General features: G+C 46.7%; 6 protein-coding genes across 6 annotated transcripts; 3 read left to right on the plus strand and 3 right to left on the minus strand.

Annotated features, from left to right (window-relative positions):
- Positions 1 to 1060: 1060 nt before the first annotated feature.
- E1B28_013532 (uncharacterized protein) lies at positions 1061 to 3345 on the minus strand (the record flags this gene model as incomplete). The annotated part of the gene is made up of 14 exons (XM_043158695.1): positions 1061 to 1327; positions 1386 to 1630; positions 1686 to 1731; positions 1791 to 1812; positions 1867 to 2008; positions 2059 to 2166; positions 2222 to 2284; positions 2335 to 2426; positions 2480 to 2581; positions 2642 to 2765; positions 2824 to 2890; positions 2941 to 3021; positions 3075 to 3176; positions 3226 to 3345. 14 exons carry the CDS (start codon positions 3343 to 3345, stop codon positions 1061 to 1063), a joined length of 1581 nt encoding a protein of 526 aa, XP_043004049.1.
- A 341-nt stretch (positions 3346 to 3686) lies between these two features.
- On the minus strand, positions 3687 to 5052 carry E1B28_013533 (uncharacterized protein; the record flags this gene model as incomplete). Its single annotated transcript, XM_043158696.1, has 8 exons — positions 4958 to 5052; positions 4650 to 4907; positions 4574 to 4597; positions 4268 to 4513; positions 4183 to 4220; positions 4009 to 4132; positions 3807 to 3957; positions 3687 to 3741 (listed from the first exon to the last, which is right to left on the minus strand). The coding sequence occupies exons 2-8, from the start codon at positions 4735 to 4737 to the stop codon at positions 3687 to 3689; spliced, it is 726 nt and encodes a 241-aa protein (XP_043004050.1). The 5' UTR covers positions 4738 to 4907; positions 4958 to 5052.
- Positions 5053 to 5142: 90 nt separating this feature from the next.
- Positions 5143 to 6199, plus strand: UBC15 (Ubiquitin-conjugating enzyme E2 15). The gene is made up of 8 exons (XM_043158697.1): positions 5143 to 5304; positions 5366 to 5414; positions 5469 to 5486; positions 5546 to 5643; positions 5695 to 5729; positions 5786 to 5863; positions 5920 to 6016; positions 6073 to 6199. The coding sequence occupies exons 1-8, from the start codon at positions 5208 to 5210 to the stop codon at positions 6129 to 6131; spliced, it is 531 nt and encodes a 176-aa protein (XP_043004051.1). The 5' UTR covers positions 5143 to 5207; the 3' UTR covers positions 6132 to 6199.
- A 1183-nt stretch (positions 6200 to 7382) lies between these two features.
- E1B28_013535 (uncharacterized protein) lies at positions 7383 to 9255 on the plus strand (the record flags this gene model as incomplete). Its single annotated transcript, XM_043158698.1, has 11 exons — positions 7383 to 7779; positions 7844 to 7871; positions 7933 to 7952; positions 8018 to 8042; positions 8096 to 8233; positions 8292 to 8455; positions 8516 to 8616; positions 8676 to 8798; positions 8861 to 9050; positions 9125 to 9160; positions 9221 to 9255. 11 exons carry the CDS (start codon positions 7383 to 7385, stop codon positions 9253 to 9255), a joined length of 1257 nt encoding a protein of 418 aa, XP_043004052.1.
- Positions 9256 to 9344: 89 nt separating this feature from the next.
- On the plus strand, positions 9345 to 9756 carry E1B28_013536 (uncharacterized protein; the record flags this gene model as incomplete). The annotated part of the gene is made up of 3 exons (XM_043158699.1): positions 9345 to 9430; positions 9492 to 9635; positions 9690 to 9756. 3 exons carry the CDS (start codon positions 9345 to 9347, stop codon positions 9754 to 9756), a joined length of 297 nt encoding a protein of 98 aa, XP_043004053.1.
- A 143-nt stretch (positions 9757 to 9899) lies between these two features.
- On the minus strand, positions 9900 to 14949 carry E1B28_013537 (uncharacterized protein; the record flags this gene model as incomplete). The annotated part of the gene is made up of 24 exons (XM_043158700.1): positions 9900 to 9969; positions 10030 to 10429; positions 10483 to 10581; positions 10638 to 10773; positions 10834 to 10854; positions 10922 to 11025; positions 11080 to 11160; positions 11213 to 11234; positions 11299 to 11429; positions 11490 to 12019; positions 12070 to 12154; positions 12214 to 12310; positions 12387 to 12489; positions 12543 to 12670; positions 12733 to 12816; positions 12881 to 12942; positions 13011 to 13084; positions 13136 to 13144; positions 13201 to 13623; positions 13677 to 13862; positions 13938 to 14059; positions 14168 to 14379; positions 14433 to 14713; positions 14780 to 14949. The coding sequence occupies 24 exons, from the start codon at positions 14947 to 14949 to the stop codon at positions 9900 to 9902; spliced, it is 3630 nt and encodes a 1209-aa protein (XP_043004054.1).
- Between the last annotated feature and the right edge of the window lie 46 nt (positions 14950 to 14995).

Genomic DNA, 14995 nt, shown 5'->3' on the forward strand with positions numbered 1-14995 from the left:
GAATTGAATCAGAGGGATTTTCGGAAAATATGATAGAATAGCCATACCAGATTTTGAACCTTACAAGTGACAGCAGCCCGTGAGGCTGGATGTGAGACGACTACCGTTGCCCAGCAGGGCCAGGTTAGCTTTTTCGTTTTGCACTTTCACTTGAGCATTGGGCAAAAGCCTTCAAATAAGGTTACGTCTAGAAGCATCAGGTACCCCGTGAGAATATCTCTGAGGACACTGTTTCGAACATTATGTCAATCATATGTAGCAGAGCAGCCTCTTGGTGACCTCACAAGGCCTCGTATACAGCTCTTGGGATCGTTTTGCAATGGTATTAGGCGAGGAAAACCTACGGGAAGCACCTGCAGGTATTTTTGAACCAAGTTTAACGTGACGTTTGACCCTTACGAAAATCCTGGTTGTCGGAGCTCGGGAGAATCGGTGTCTCATTCTGGTTCTCAGCAGTCTGGCTCATGCTTACCACTCCTGTAAGGCTCAAATAGACAAAATCTGAGCCTCAGAACAATAAATACAATTATAAATGTACTATTTTTCGACAGAAAAGAGTGTACAAGAGGGGAGGGCATGCCTTTGACACTCCGCCGGATCAGACTTCTAGACGCGAGGTTAACCTTATTGAACTTGAAGGGCGTTCGACCAATGCTCAAGTGAAAGTGAAAATGTAAAAGCTAACCTGGCCCTGAGCGCTGGGCAACGGTAGACGACGGAGACAAAGACTCCGGGGCGCTTATAGGCCCATGTAACTCAAACCCTGTACACCCGTTGAGTTTTTCCTCGCTTTCGTCTAGCGCAACACCGGGTGACAGTCTTAGCATGACTCAGGGGGCACTTCGGAAGAACTCAAAAACAAATTCTATATTTGAATCTATTTTGGAATAACAGAAGGTTTGCAACGCGTTCACTAAACAAAAAAAGTATAGTGCATTCTCTGTATCGCCGACGAGCAGATATCCCTGCTCAGATGATACGCTCTGGCTGAGACATACAACTGTGCTCGGTTGATACTCGGCCAAGCCGTACTTTACTGTCACCCTTACCCCCTCTCTTTTCAACTCTCGTCGCTTCCTCGTTCCCCTTTGACTTGGTCTACCAATTGGGGTGCCACCGTTTCGATCGTAGCTATCGGGCCTGTGAACCAGTTTACACCCCCGTACACCGGGAAGTAATACCAGACCACTGACAACCCCATCACACCTCCTACGACGACCACACAATAGTTCATATTAGCTACGTCTATCTGAGGTGTCGTAGGGAACATGAACACGATCCCAAAGAAAAACATGAACGAAACGGACACGACGGCCACCGGAAGACTCTGGAGGCGCCGAACTTTTGAGTTAAAAGGCGGGAAGTAGAGGAGCGTACTAACTCACGAAGATTCCCAGACTAAACGGTCCTGGTTTGAAATTATTGTCACCCACGAACCTGGCCACGACAGGTATCGCGTATGCAATGTAGGGCGCCACGATTGACACCGAAAAGATCGCATTAGTCGCACTGTCGCCCGCAAAGATCAATAACCCCAAGGCTAGTGCTCCTGTGGCATCGAATATCACTGTGTTGACCGGAGTTTTTGTGTATGGATTCATTCTGTAAAGCCAGTTCGAGAATGGAAGAGCTGCAATAGTGTGATTCATATGCATCGCATTCAAGAAACATCTGCTTAAACGCACCATGATCCCGGCTGAACGCGAACGTCTGTCTGCTGGCCGCGAGTAGCTGAAGTTATCCCTTCAAGTTAGTTGGCTATCCATGCGTTGGAAGTGTAGTCGGCCTACCATACTTGAACCCATCATGTATCTATAAGATCGTTTTTTTTAAATGACCAAGGTTCTCGAAGCTTTGTAAACTTACTGAACGACGACCACAAAAGCCCACAGTACGAGTGTTCCCTTCTGACCAAACGAGTTGAAGAATATGGTAGCCATTGGCTGATCACTGTCAGCCAAAGCTTGTAAATCCGTGCCCATACAGAACGCAAGGGAAATGTTGATGGCTTTGAAACTGCGTAAGTCAATGGTCGCCTGGAATCCAATTGCTGAATACCTGTGCCGAGTATACCGCCGATGGCAATAGCATTAACGATAGCCCATGGGACTGCGGTCGCGGCGTTAGAAGCCTCTTCACTGATATGTACACAGGCATCGAAGGAACCTGAATTCGTTGTTTTATGAGAGTTGTGACCGGGATAGGTTAAAAGATTTCTTACAGATCGTCCAAAGAGGCGCGAGAAAGCTGAGTATGAATGCAAAGCCATTCGACCAACCATTGACTAGAGAGTAGATTAGACTATTGATTAGAAAAAAGGAGAGACAAACGGACGGTTCACGAAATCTCCCAATGCGAAGTTAGCAGTGTTTTTGAACTCGGAGGATGTTGCGGCCGGTAATCCAACGATTACAACTAAACATAATCTGTCCATCCCTTAGAAAAACACAGGGATATTCAGGTGAAGGAGGTAACTCACATCACATTCAAGATCACATAAACTGTCTGTAATCTGGCCAAAACCTCTGTCCCTAAGCAACAAACTATTGTGTGCGTCAGAATCAGGGCTGCATATATACCACTTTAACGAATCAAACGTCAGGATTCGTACTGCAGCAGGAGCTAATGGGGTTTGACATACAAGGTTTGTACATCCGTGGCCTCGAAGGCACCTTTGGTACCTATTTTGATGGCTGCGACGACTTGAACAGCACAACCCCAATCTATGGAGGCGACAGCGGCAATAGAGCCGATTGTATTGGCGTCTTGTGAAAAAATCACAATTGAGTGAATTATATCGACGTCACGTTATCGCCCACTTACATCCAACGAGCCAACAAAGTAGGTTTCTCCAACGTGGTGACGAAAGCGTGTACGTCCAAAAGTATAGCTGTTGATGGTGTCAGCGGGAGACGGGATGAATACAATCGGTCCACTAACTCCTCCTGAGGTGGGTGCTGCCGATGCGAGCTCTGCCATAGAGATCCCCACGCAAAGTATGAATAAACTCGCAACAAGCCACTGGAGATATGAAAATGAGTGATCTGTATTGGAAATGAGAATCGGAGACGTACACCCCAAACCATCGCAGGTCCCCCTCCGTTGGGGATTGCATAGAACAGCACCGAAGCAATGGATGGCAACAACCCGATGATGGAAAATGCAATACCAAAAACCTGGAAGACAAATTAGTGAGGAAACGAGAAAATGAAGACAGGAACGAACTTCGAGAGGTTTGAAAGCACGCTTGAACTCTTGTTTGTATCCTAGGGTGGCCAGAAGTGCCTCGTCGGCTTGCCTTATAGAATCCTTTCGTGCATTAACATTTTTAAGACCCTCAGACATGTTTTGAACGTCGTCGGTTATGGGTAGTGTGAAGGATGACGGTAATGAGGGGGAAAGGAATAAGCAAAAAAGCGATCGCGGGAGAGATTATAAATGATTCCCTCAGTCACCCAATGGCTCCAAGGACTCCAACGGGCTATAGTTGTGAAGCATTGAATGCGAATAAAAATAAGTTACAGGTCCAATGCTGAAGAGATGGACATGTGACAATGAGGTTTGGTCGAAACGCGTGGTGATAACCCTAAAATGGAAGGCTTCACTTATGTAAAAAAAAAGATCCGTGGTTATCTACTGAACTTTACAGTAAGTAGTTGTGAAATTTAATACCGATCAATGTCTTATTACAAGCTCTTCCCGCTAGTATCATCTCGTATCAAGATATCATAATGACCAGGTCTATGACGGAGTATGAAATTTTGAAATCTCATCCATGAATACTCATGTGTGGTGTGGTAACTCACCTGTACAATAAAGTTACAGGACTCATTTCTGTGTCCGTCGCGTCCCGTAAAGTCACAAAATCAACTTCGCCATTTGTACCTCTGCCGTCCAAGTAAGCGACGTCGACGTTAATTTGAAGCGCTCGCGAGAGAGCAGTCATCTGAACATGATCTGGAGATAATTCAGAGGGGTGTGACTGTATTGGTTGATTGAAATTTTCACCTGCTTCTTTCCCCGTAGCCTCAACAAAATGTTCACAGAACTCACGTACTTCCATCGGTTCACCAGTTTCGGAGTGGATTAGGAAAGGGGAATACAAGTCGGGATCTAGACGGAGCTGGGCAGACTGTACTAGAAAGGTGAGGCGGGCTATATTCACCAGGAAGAATCACTCACAGTGAGCATCCGTAAATACATCACGATCGAGTTGGACGCTGAAGGCCATTAGACGAGTTGTTCGGAAACATTTGCATCGACGTACTTGTATTATCCTGAAAAGCTGTCAATAGTGACTCTTCATCCAAAATCTTTCCAAGAACATTATCCGGCTCAACCACATTCGTCACCAAGCCCTTCAATACATCATAGAAGTCTTCGAACACCAGCTTTTCGAAACCCACGTTCTCCAGCATTTGAAGTGACTCGCTTAAAGTAACCATCGCGTATTGGACGGCTGCACCGCGATCCTTTGCTTTCAGAAGCCTCTCGACAAATGCAAAGGCGAGAGCTAAATAACACCTGAAGAATATCAGAAACTCCAAGACGTCTCCGCATCACGCCACTTTACATCGATAGAAACAATCCCCGTCACCTGCGTGCGGAGGTAAATTAGGACTATCGGCGAAAATGGTAGTCAAACACACCTCTTGTTCGTCGAATCCAAAGGAATCCGCGTCTTTCCAACCAATCGATTTGTTTGACGAAAGACAAGGAGCCGTTTTCGTATTCCATTCTCAGATCTGATATTGCGGACTGAGAACCAATCAAAGGTTTTCGAACGTCCAAGACCGAATCAAGAACTTCCTAAGGAATAAAATGAATCGTCAAATGAAATAGTGACTGACACAGGATAAGTACTTGGTTGAGTTCGTACACCTGCGATGGTGACAATGTCGAAAGATCTGAGAATTGGAGTCAGTACTGCTCCAAGATAGTGAGGTTGAGATCAGACCTGTGGTTTCTGTTATAGGTGTAGATTCTGTCGCCATTATCGTTCAGGAACGGGAATTGACTGCCACTAAGAATCAAGATGAGAGTCGACCAGAGTCAACCTCGCCGAAACGGCTGGAATTATTTTGTAAAGACACACGTGATGGGTATAAAAGTCGGCAAGCAGTGGGCTACTTACCGCAGTGTTTCCTGTCTCCCGCCATTAACGGTTCTCGCTCTCGCCCTGCACGTCTCTTTCCTGATAGTCCGTCATGTCGAAACCTGGAACTCCCAGTAACTCAAACACCCTACTTCTCAGGCGACAACTTACCGAGTTAACGAAGCGTCCTGTCGAGGGGTTCTCAGCTGGTCTGTTGTATACCGATAGCCTGGAAGATCTGGCAAGAAACTCATTTCTTTCTGAAAACAGGACTTGTTGATGAAAACAACCTTTACGAATGGGAGATCTTGGTCATCGGGTGCGTCAGTAATTCTGTACCCCTAACAATTACCTTACTTACGCCTTCGAATAGTCCTGCAGACACTTTATAGTACGGGGTTCCCAATGGCACTTGCAGACGATCACTCACAACCTTTTACCCCCGGGCAGTGAAGGTGGCTTTTTCAAAGCTCGTCTGACATTCCCACCTGAATTCCCTCTGTTACCACCGAAGATGCGATTCATCACACCGATGTGGCATCCTAACAGTACGGCAGTTCACTTTTGTTATAGAACGCTCATATCTAAACAATGAATAGTATATCCGGACGGGACTGTTTGTGTTTCTATCCTCGTAAGTGTCATCCTAGTTCGATCGCAAAAGGGGTCATTCATTCTCGTTCCTTGCAGCATGCACCAGGAGACGACCAATATGGATACGAGGATGCAGGGGAAAGATGGATGCCAGTCCACACGGTTGAATCAATTGTATGTCACTTACTCGTCCTATTCAAGCAGTTGTTTGACAGAAGCAATGTTCTCAGTTGGTCAGCGTCATCTCGCTCTTGTCCTCTGACTCGCCGAATTTGGATAGCCCCGCCAACGTCGATGCTGCCAAGGAAGTTCGAACTGATCTTGAAGGTTATTTCTCTATTTGTGGACACATCGTACATATAATTTACGGGATCTATGCACAGTTTACAAGAAGAAAGTTCGTCGATTGGTTCGCAGGAGCGCCGAGGAGGCTTTTGATTAAAATATCCGATGTAATACTCCACCCTCTGTGGTCTATTTTAAGGGCTTCAATGAATGTGTTATCATCGCAAATCGAGCAGGTCCGAGAACTGCTATGTCTGGCGTCACACGACCTTCAATTAGTCCAGTGACACTGCTTTGAGTATTGAAATATTGAACGTCGAGTAGTCACCCAAGTTGCGATAATTCTTGTAGTACCTACTAGTGAATACATCCAGTGTTGGTATTTGGACTTCCTAAATATTTGCCCAATTTCAGCTTTGGAGATCCGTAACAGTGCGGTGCTTGAGGATGACACTTCTGCTAGAACAGACGAGTATTGCAGGGTTGCCAGTAATATGGAGACTCAACAGACCGCAAATTCAGAAACCGTTCCAGAACGTCCCCAAGCTGACAGTTCTCCGCCAGGGCCCAGTATACAACGGCACAGCTAGTTGGTACACCGACGATTGGCAACGACTCGGAAGAGGCGCGCAGTCGTGCTGAAAATGCAGCCATGAATTATGCTGAGAGTGACATCCGGGTCCATTTATAAGTACCCAAGGCAGTCAACGAGCTCTATAAGGCCTGCATCCGTTTGAGAGTATGAGAAAGGCTTCCATAGTGAGGACATAGTGAGAGCCAATAGCAAAGGAGAACTGTCCTCACGTGCTGCCGTCCCATGGGATTGATTCGCGACCATGTGCCACTGAACAGCCTAGTCTTTCAACTTCAAGCCAACAGCAAGCATTTTTTTCTATGCAGAATGCACGTTTTTGGGCTCCGAGTCTGCGCTCGCCGCTTGGTCTGCCCCTGAATACTAAGCACTCCTCATAGTGGCGAGGACCTGTCTTGATTGTGCCGAACAGTTCACTCAGCAAGTTCTCGCTCTGTCAGAGACTGTCACGTCAAGGAGCTCAAATCGAACACAAATATCAGATTCTGGACCTTTCCGTTTTCTCATATCAAGCTCCCACCGGGTCCTTCTACACCTAACGGCAGGCCGTTCGTCAACCGGGAAACCCAACACGAGTCAAATTTGACGATTCTTTACCCACACACTCGGGCATCCATTTGAAAGAGTATTGTACGTCATTCTCTTGCGGGAAGACTTCATGCCACAAAAACGTCGGCCAATAGAGGCTCTTACTGACTAGATTTCTTTGTGGGGAAGATTTTCTTGTATGTTCTCGACAAACGCCAAGCAAGCTACTCTGGCTTTCATCGATATTAATAGTATAAGGGACTGCTTCATTTGTCAGTCATTGACCATATGGACGAAGACTTTGAGGAAAGGCATATATACCTCAGGCTGTGTCGACGTGTCGCCGGCATTTACAAACAACCCTTCGCCGACCTCACTGCGATGTATCAAGTAACCTTGCTCTTTCTGCTGCCTTTGATTGCCCTCCTTTTCCGTCGCCGTGTTCTCCAACGTCGGGGACTCCCCCTTCCTCCTGGCCCTCCGGGACATCTGCTATGGGGTAATTTAGAGGATCTCAAGCAGAAGAAGGACGAACCGCGTTGGGTCACGTACAAAAATTTATCCCGCCAATACGGCGATGTCTTTTATGCAGAAGTATTCGGAGACGAGACGGTCATTCTGAACTCGTACAAAGCGACGACAGAATTGCTAGAGAAGAGGTCGAGGAACTACTCTGACCGGCCACGTAAGTACCCGCCTAATGTCCTCACTGATTTCGAATTATGACGCTCCCGACTTTTTTACATCAGATATGATCATGGCAGACGATTTAATGGGGTCAGTGTTATAGCTCAAACTACTCAGAACCGCGAGATTACTCAAACTCTGTCAATGGTAGATGGGCATGGGACTTCGTACGTGAGTAATGGTTTCTATGCTATCGATGACGACCCCGTTCTCATCGATATTTCACCCTCCGTCAGACATGAGCTACGGTGACAACTGGAGGTGAGATATTCGTTCCCAAATAGCGTCCTTCCCACGCCTAACGATGGCCGAAGAATTCACCGAAAAACTTTCCATCAATATTTTCAGCAACGGAACATTCCAGAGTTTCATGTGGTCCAGAAGGCTGCTGCGAAGTCACTTTTGAGAAAACTTGCAATTTCCCCGGAAGATTACTACGGCCATGTCAAACAGTACGCTGCTAATCGTATCTCAGTAGTGTGTCGCTTTTACACCTTGTTTGGCTCTTAGCCACGCAGGTTTCATCATTCTGAAACTCGCCTATGGGTACGAGCTACAAAGTAACGATGACCCGTATGTTGACCTCGCCGCCAAAGCCCTGGCGGCAATAACACAGGCTGTGAATCATGGCGCGTTTGCAGTGGACTACCTCCCAATCTTGAAGCACTTGCCATGTAAGTGTGTCGAGTTATAAGAGCTTCGATCAAAGGCTCAACTTACGATTGATATTAAAGCTTGGTTTCCTGGAGCAGAATTTAAGCGAAAAGCGAAGGATTGGGCACCGTTGGCGGTAGAAGTGAGGGAGCTACCTTGGAGATTGATGAAGAAAGCTCTGGTTAGTGAAAACATCGACGTCTAGCCCCCTCAGGCCACGCATCCTCACGGGTTGACCAGGTTGACGGTACCGGACCTCCGTCTTTCGCTAGTCAAAATCTCGAGAAATTCTCGGAAGACCCGGGGATGGAGGATATAATCAAAAACTGTGCTGCCATTGCATACATCGCGGGTTCCGACACGGTATTTGAGCTAACTCTGTATTGACACGGCGCGGAAAACCAAGTTGTAATCCTCTTATCCAGACAGTGGCTATGCTTCACTCTTTTATTCTGGCAATGGTTTTGCATCCAGATGTTCAATCGCGTGCTGAGGATGAACTCAACGAGATAGTGGGGTCGTCTCGACTACCAGACTTCGAGGATCGAGGAAAACTCCCTTTCGTCGAAGCGATTCTGGCTGAAACGTTGCGTTGGCACCCCGCTGTGCCTCTTGGTATGTCTCAGCAATTTTTTGCGTCATGTCTCGGAATTCTGAAGAGTCCGTAGCTATCCCCCACCGCTCTTTAGACAACGACGTGTATGAAGGCTACATTATTCCGGCCGGTAAGCATTGGTCTACGTACCTTCGCGTGATTGTTTGTGTTCTGACTCCCTTTCTGTTAGGGGCGACTATCGTACCCAATACAGGGCAAGTTTGAACCAGCATCTTGTACGGCTATTCTCAAACTCAAACCGAGCCTCCAGTGCGATCCTACACGACGAAAATTTATACGGGCCCGATGTAGAAATGTTCAACCCTGACCGATTCATGAAGAAGCCTGGGAAAGACTTACCTCCCCATCCCGAAGAGTTCGCGTTCGGGTTTGGTCGCCGGTTCGTTCTCTTCCTTCTTCTGATGTCCCAGACCGAAGATTCATGTAAATGATGTTTAAAGTGTTTGTCCCGGAAGACACCTCGCAGACAACTCCTTGTGGATCGCAATGGTGTATTTGTTGGCGACCTTCAATATGAAGAAAGCGCTCGACTCGCAAGGGAATGAGATTGAACCTGTAGTGAAATACACGGATGGGACGGTCAGGTGAGGTTTCCTTAGCCTGAATATCTCGACCAACATAATTGACAACCATTACAGTCATCCCTACCCATTCAAATGTCGTTTCATCCCGCGTTCAAAGGATGCCCTCGACTTGATTGCTTGAAATATTCGACAGCCTCCTGCCACCAAACAGGAAGTTGATCAGTAGACGGTGTCCATTGCGCAATCTTTAAAGAGAGGAATCGTAGTTTTACACCTCTTAGAGTACACATTCTGCGTACGAACCAAAAAAGTCCACAATGATATTCAATCCCTTACAGCCGCCCCGCTAGTCAACCTTGCACCATCCACATCAACCCAGCTGCTTCGTTTGGTCCTACAACAACAACCAAACAACGTTAGTCAATGACACCCAAAATCGAAGAAACCCACACACTCTCCACCTCTCAAAAACTTGGAAGCCTTCAGCACAATCTTCACTGTCTTCACCTCAAATCCCCTGAAATCCAACTTAACCCCAACCGTATCTCCATCTCCAGTTCGGACCACCTGCAACCTCTCCTCCTCGTCTTCCAAGAGGTTAGTCAAATAGACTTTCTCAAAGTCTTCAGGATATCCTAGATTCAACAACGCTCGAGCATGTCCGCCGTAAGCTTCGTACAACCGAAGGATAACAGACACCGCTGGCTCCTTGCCGTTCTCCGCGAAAGTGTCATCAAACGTATCGTACTCTCCACGTTTGATTGTTTCGACGAATACATTCGGTGCTCCTGTCACTTCCAAGCGTCGCAAGGTCGATTGTGAGGACAGGTCACCGCGACCGGAAAGGAGACGGTCTGCGTATCGGGATGGAATAAACGCAGGACGCAACAAACCATATAACACTTACAATGATTACGAATGTTGAACTGAACACCTGCCACAGGAACATCGGATTGCAAAAAATGACCGACGTGTGGCATAACAGCCCAAGCAAAGTTGTGGTTTCCTGTCGCACGAAGTCTTGAGTCGAGATCGTACTCATTTATACGTGATGCTCCGCACCTTGATCTTGTTCAGCATCCGGGGCCGTGGCAGCTCTGAGTAATGAGATACGAAGAACATTTCCTCGACACGAGAATCCGTATTTCGATTCAGACAAGATGGCTACTCCGTAGCCGTATTCACTCAGGTCTGCGTACTAAGGGGAGGGAAAGGGCTCGTGAGTACTAACCTCAGAGCGACAGATAGAGCGCCAGACCTTATGTCCACATACTTCAAACTATCAAAACCGAAAAACAGCCAAGTGTCAGAGACCAGTAGAAAAGCGCTTTTGGAACAAGTCATACCTTCGCCATATCCCACGTCGTATTCTTATGCGTCGGTCGTTGGACCCAACCAAACTGGGTTTCGTACGTTGCATTGTCGCTGTGTATGTTCAACGGGAGCTCGACTGTATAGCGGATAAGTCCGGAAAGATTTGACCGTAAAACACATGACCACCTACACTTGAGGAATTCATGTCGTTGATGCCAATCCACGTGAGCGTCGAACTTGAATAGAGATCGTGAATTCGGGGTTGTGGTAGCTGGTTCATATCTGTTAGCAGGGGATGAGACAGGTTGCGAGGCAGAACGCACCAGTCACAGCGTCCAAAGAAATCTATACAAGACGAAATCATGTCAAACATTTGGTTTGAGACAACTATCTCGAATCCTTTTCTTACCATAACCGTAATCGTACTCTTATCATATTTCAAACTGGCCTTGACAGCAGCACGCAACGGTCCATGAGCCACAACTGAAATATCCGTAAATTGAAGTTCTTTTGCAGTTTCCAAATGATGGATTTCGACATCTAAGAAAAAGAGAAAACGCGTCAATTCGCTGTGTATTCTTGCAGTCACCAATAACATACCCCAGGCATCCCAGTAATTCGGCCTATCCTCAAATATCACCAACCCTCCCGACTTCCCATCCTCAATAAGCTCCCTCCCAAGTTGCACATCCACTAAACTACTAATCCTCCCTCCAGATATTGTCATCTGCACACTCGAATTTCTCAACACAAAATGATCGGTTCCGTTCGAGAACACAGAAGCATGTAACACCCCAACAGTGCTATTATGAACCGAAGAATCCAACACTCCGTTATCTATAACCCCGTATCCATGTTTTCCATCCGCATCTACTTGAGCGATAGCGGAGCGCAAGTTGGAATTTGACGAGATTCCAGTGGTGATGGGAAGTCGTACGACTTCTCGTCGAGGGAATGGGGTAGGATTGAATGCTATGATATCGTTTATTTCCGTTTTGGGATGGAGCCTCGTATCGGGAGTTAGCGGGATCGATCGAGGATAGATCATAGAGAAGGCCTCTTCGATAAGACGGTTCCCCTCCTTTTCGACTTCTGCGTAGAGCTTTTGGGCGTCTTCATATACCATTCCGCTAAAGAGTACTGATTAATCATTTTCACACATAAAGATGGATGGTCCTACATTGCAGATCCGGGAAGGACTTGAGGCAAAGAAGAATCAAGTATCCTCCTTTCAAAACAATGAAAGAAACACATACCGTCATGAACTACAAATGATGGGGGAATGCGTAAGCATCCTACCACGACATTGAAGATAAACACATACACTGATTCAATAACACCTTCTCCCACAGTTTATCAATCTGACGTTTAGGGTAAACATAATCCGTGTCCAGTAAAAGCGATGCAACAGTAGCCGCATTCTGAGGGTGGTGTGAGGTGTGAGAGGTGATTATCAGTCGAGCAATCCAATCCAATTAAAAAACCTCAAACGCCCACCTCAAGCACAAGCAAAAGCACTTCCGAATGTCGGTTTCCTTTCTTGATCGACCCATGGGAAGTATACGTCCCTCGGTGGAATTCGAGATACATCTCTCCATGCCTATTCGATTCGATCTGTCTCAAAGTCAAGGTAAAGATATGGACGCGCCTCACCAGTTAGGCAACTTTCTCCCTCCCTCTGACTTCTCCGCCAAACGTTCGAAAAACTCGTCCACGGAATGTCCCATACTGATAGGGGGCAGTTCACGGTGTTTGTTGTTTGTAGCCCGAATACGACGGAGCTGACCACAAGCGAGTGCAAAGTAAGTGAGACTAGTGAATGAAGATACCGCTGGAAACTCACATTCTCCAACATCTTCGGTAAAGGTCCACCTCCACCATCTCCATTGCCAAAGACGAGGAGGGAAGTGTCAGAGGACTCGACGTTCTGTGAAAGCAGGCGAGTCAATAAATGGAAAAGGAACTCCGTCAGTAAAAGCTATGTAACATACCTTATGATTGGTGAGCCCTTTATTCACATCACCAACCGTAGCTTGAGCGGTGTAGGTATCCACTGAATACCATACCGAGAGTAAACATGACAATGAGCGCAAGCCATGAGCACGGAAGGAAGACCCGCACCAGGCGTCATATGACACAACACTTGCGTCCCATCGATACCAACCCAGTTAAACGTCGAATGAGGGAACACATTGCTGATCAAGGTAAGCTACTTCGGTTTCACGAGAACAACCAAGCCCTCGTACATATTGTTCCTGAAAAAACTCTCCATCAAATTGCCACAAGAAAGCACCGGCTCACGGAAACTCACCAACTCAATTTTTGCGTAAAAAACCACTTCATCCCTGCCTGCCTAATAAGCTGCGGATATGCCCCCGTCAACCCAAACGAATCCGGTAACCACGCCGTCTCACAGCGTTTCCCAAACTTCTCTTCAAAATACCTCTGTCCAAGCACAAATTGTCTAACCAACGACTCTCCACTAGGCATATTACTATCATTCTCAACCCACGACCCTCCGATCGGGTGAAACTTTCCCTTCATTACTTTTTCTTTCACGTTACGGAAAAGAGGGGGATAAAGCTCTTCGAGCCATTTGTATTGCTGAGCCTGAGAACATGCAAATCGGTGTTCGGGGTATCGGTTCATGAGATCGACTTGGGTAGACCATGACCGAGCGACTTTCTGTTGGGTGACGCGGTAGGGCCATAACCAGGCGGTGTCGATATGGCAACTGCGTTGGAGGTAAGACTATACAGTTTCAAGGAAATCTTGACAGAAGCTTACTGTCCAATCCCCCAAATCTGTGCATCCTTTTCACTCCCATCCGGATACACATTTTCCGCTTTACTCTGCCAGCCTTCACCGAAAACTTGTTCAGCAATGCGACGGCATTTACGGATAGCAGAAGCGTCGCCGTTCTGGAAGGTGTTCATGATTTCATTGGCTGCCACCAATGCTTGGTTTTGAAGTCTGTGGGTGCAAAGAAGACCGAAAAACAGGTTAATAAACGGAACACAGAGCATGGGAGGCATAAAGACCACTCACGAAGTGTTCCCAGGTAAAGTATCCGAGATCTCCCTTAGCGTCGTGAAATCCCAAAGTAGGTGCCACGCTTCTTGGTTAGGTACGACTAGATCAGCAGATGCGAGAGAGAAGTATCTATTCATCTAATGAGAGTGAAAGTTCAGGTCGGTCGGGCGTCGAGGGCCGGATTGAAGAATGGAAGAGATAATTGAGCGAAATATGGAATGATAAAACCGAAACCATCCACTTACATCCGGAGGATCAATCGTATCTCCAGTCATCGGCACGCCAAACATCCCATTACACGAAGACTCTATTACAAACTCATGGACACCTTTCTCTCTCGCTTCCAATGGAATGATATATTCCACTCTCCTATCGCCACCGTAGCCTCCGGTGATACCTTGCAAGGGAGTTCCATCAGTAGTATAGATCATAGCTTCGCAACCTGGGTCGAATTCGACTAGAATGGGAATGTTAGCACTTGAGCGACGAGGAATGAAATTGTAAACATACACTGAACGCGTTCATACTGCTGCCAATACCCCGGAAGAGTGAGATGGACTTTCCACCAGTGATTCGTCTTTAAACAAGATTGGGTTTTCAAAACGACTTTCTTCATTTTAAGTAACCTGAACCAATAATTACCCCTACAGAGCAAATTAAACAGATATGAAACGAGATAGAATGAGAGACGCGTACAAGAAGGCCCAAATGACTCTCCCTTCTTCGCATGCCTAAACTTTTGCTTCATCGCCTCTTCAAATGTGGGTTTCGTCAACCCTGGTGCGCTCCAGCTAGGATTATAATACATTAAGAACTGTAAATCCCAGGAAGTCCAACGATGATATCCGTTAACTCACACTTGAAGTTTGACATATTCGTCCCCATCGACCCGATGGATAAACAAGACTGAAGAAAGGTTGACATCTGAATAGTGACCACCGAGAAAGGTGTTCAATCTATCTCTTGTGAGATTTTTGATCCATTTATTGCCCGCAGAGGAATTGAGAGAGGGATAAGTTGAAGTCATACGTGGTGAGAGTCGAAGTTGGTCACCCCTAGGCCGCGTAACGCGT

This window comes from Marasmius oreades, chromosome 9, assembly GCF_018924745.1.
Source record: "Marasmius oreades isolate 03SP1 chromosome 9, whole genome shotgun sequence".
Taxonomy (NCBI): domain Eukaryota; kingdom Fungi; phylum Basidiomycota; class Agaricomycetes; order Agaricales; family Marasmiaceae; genus Marasmius; species Marasmius oreades.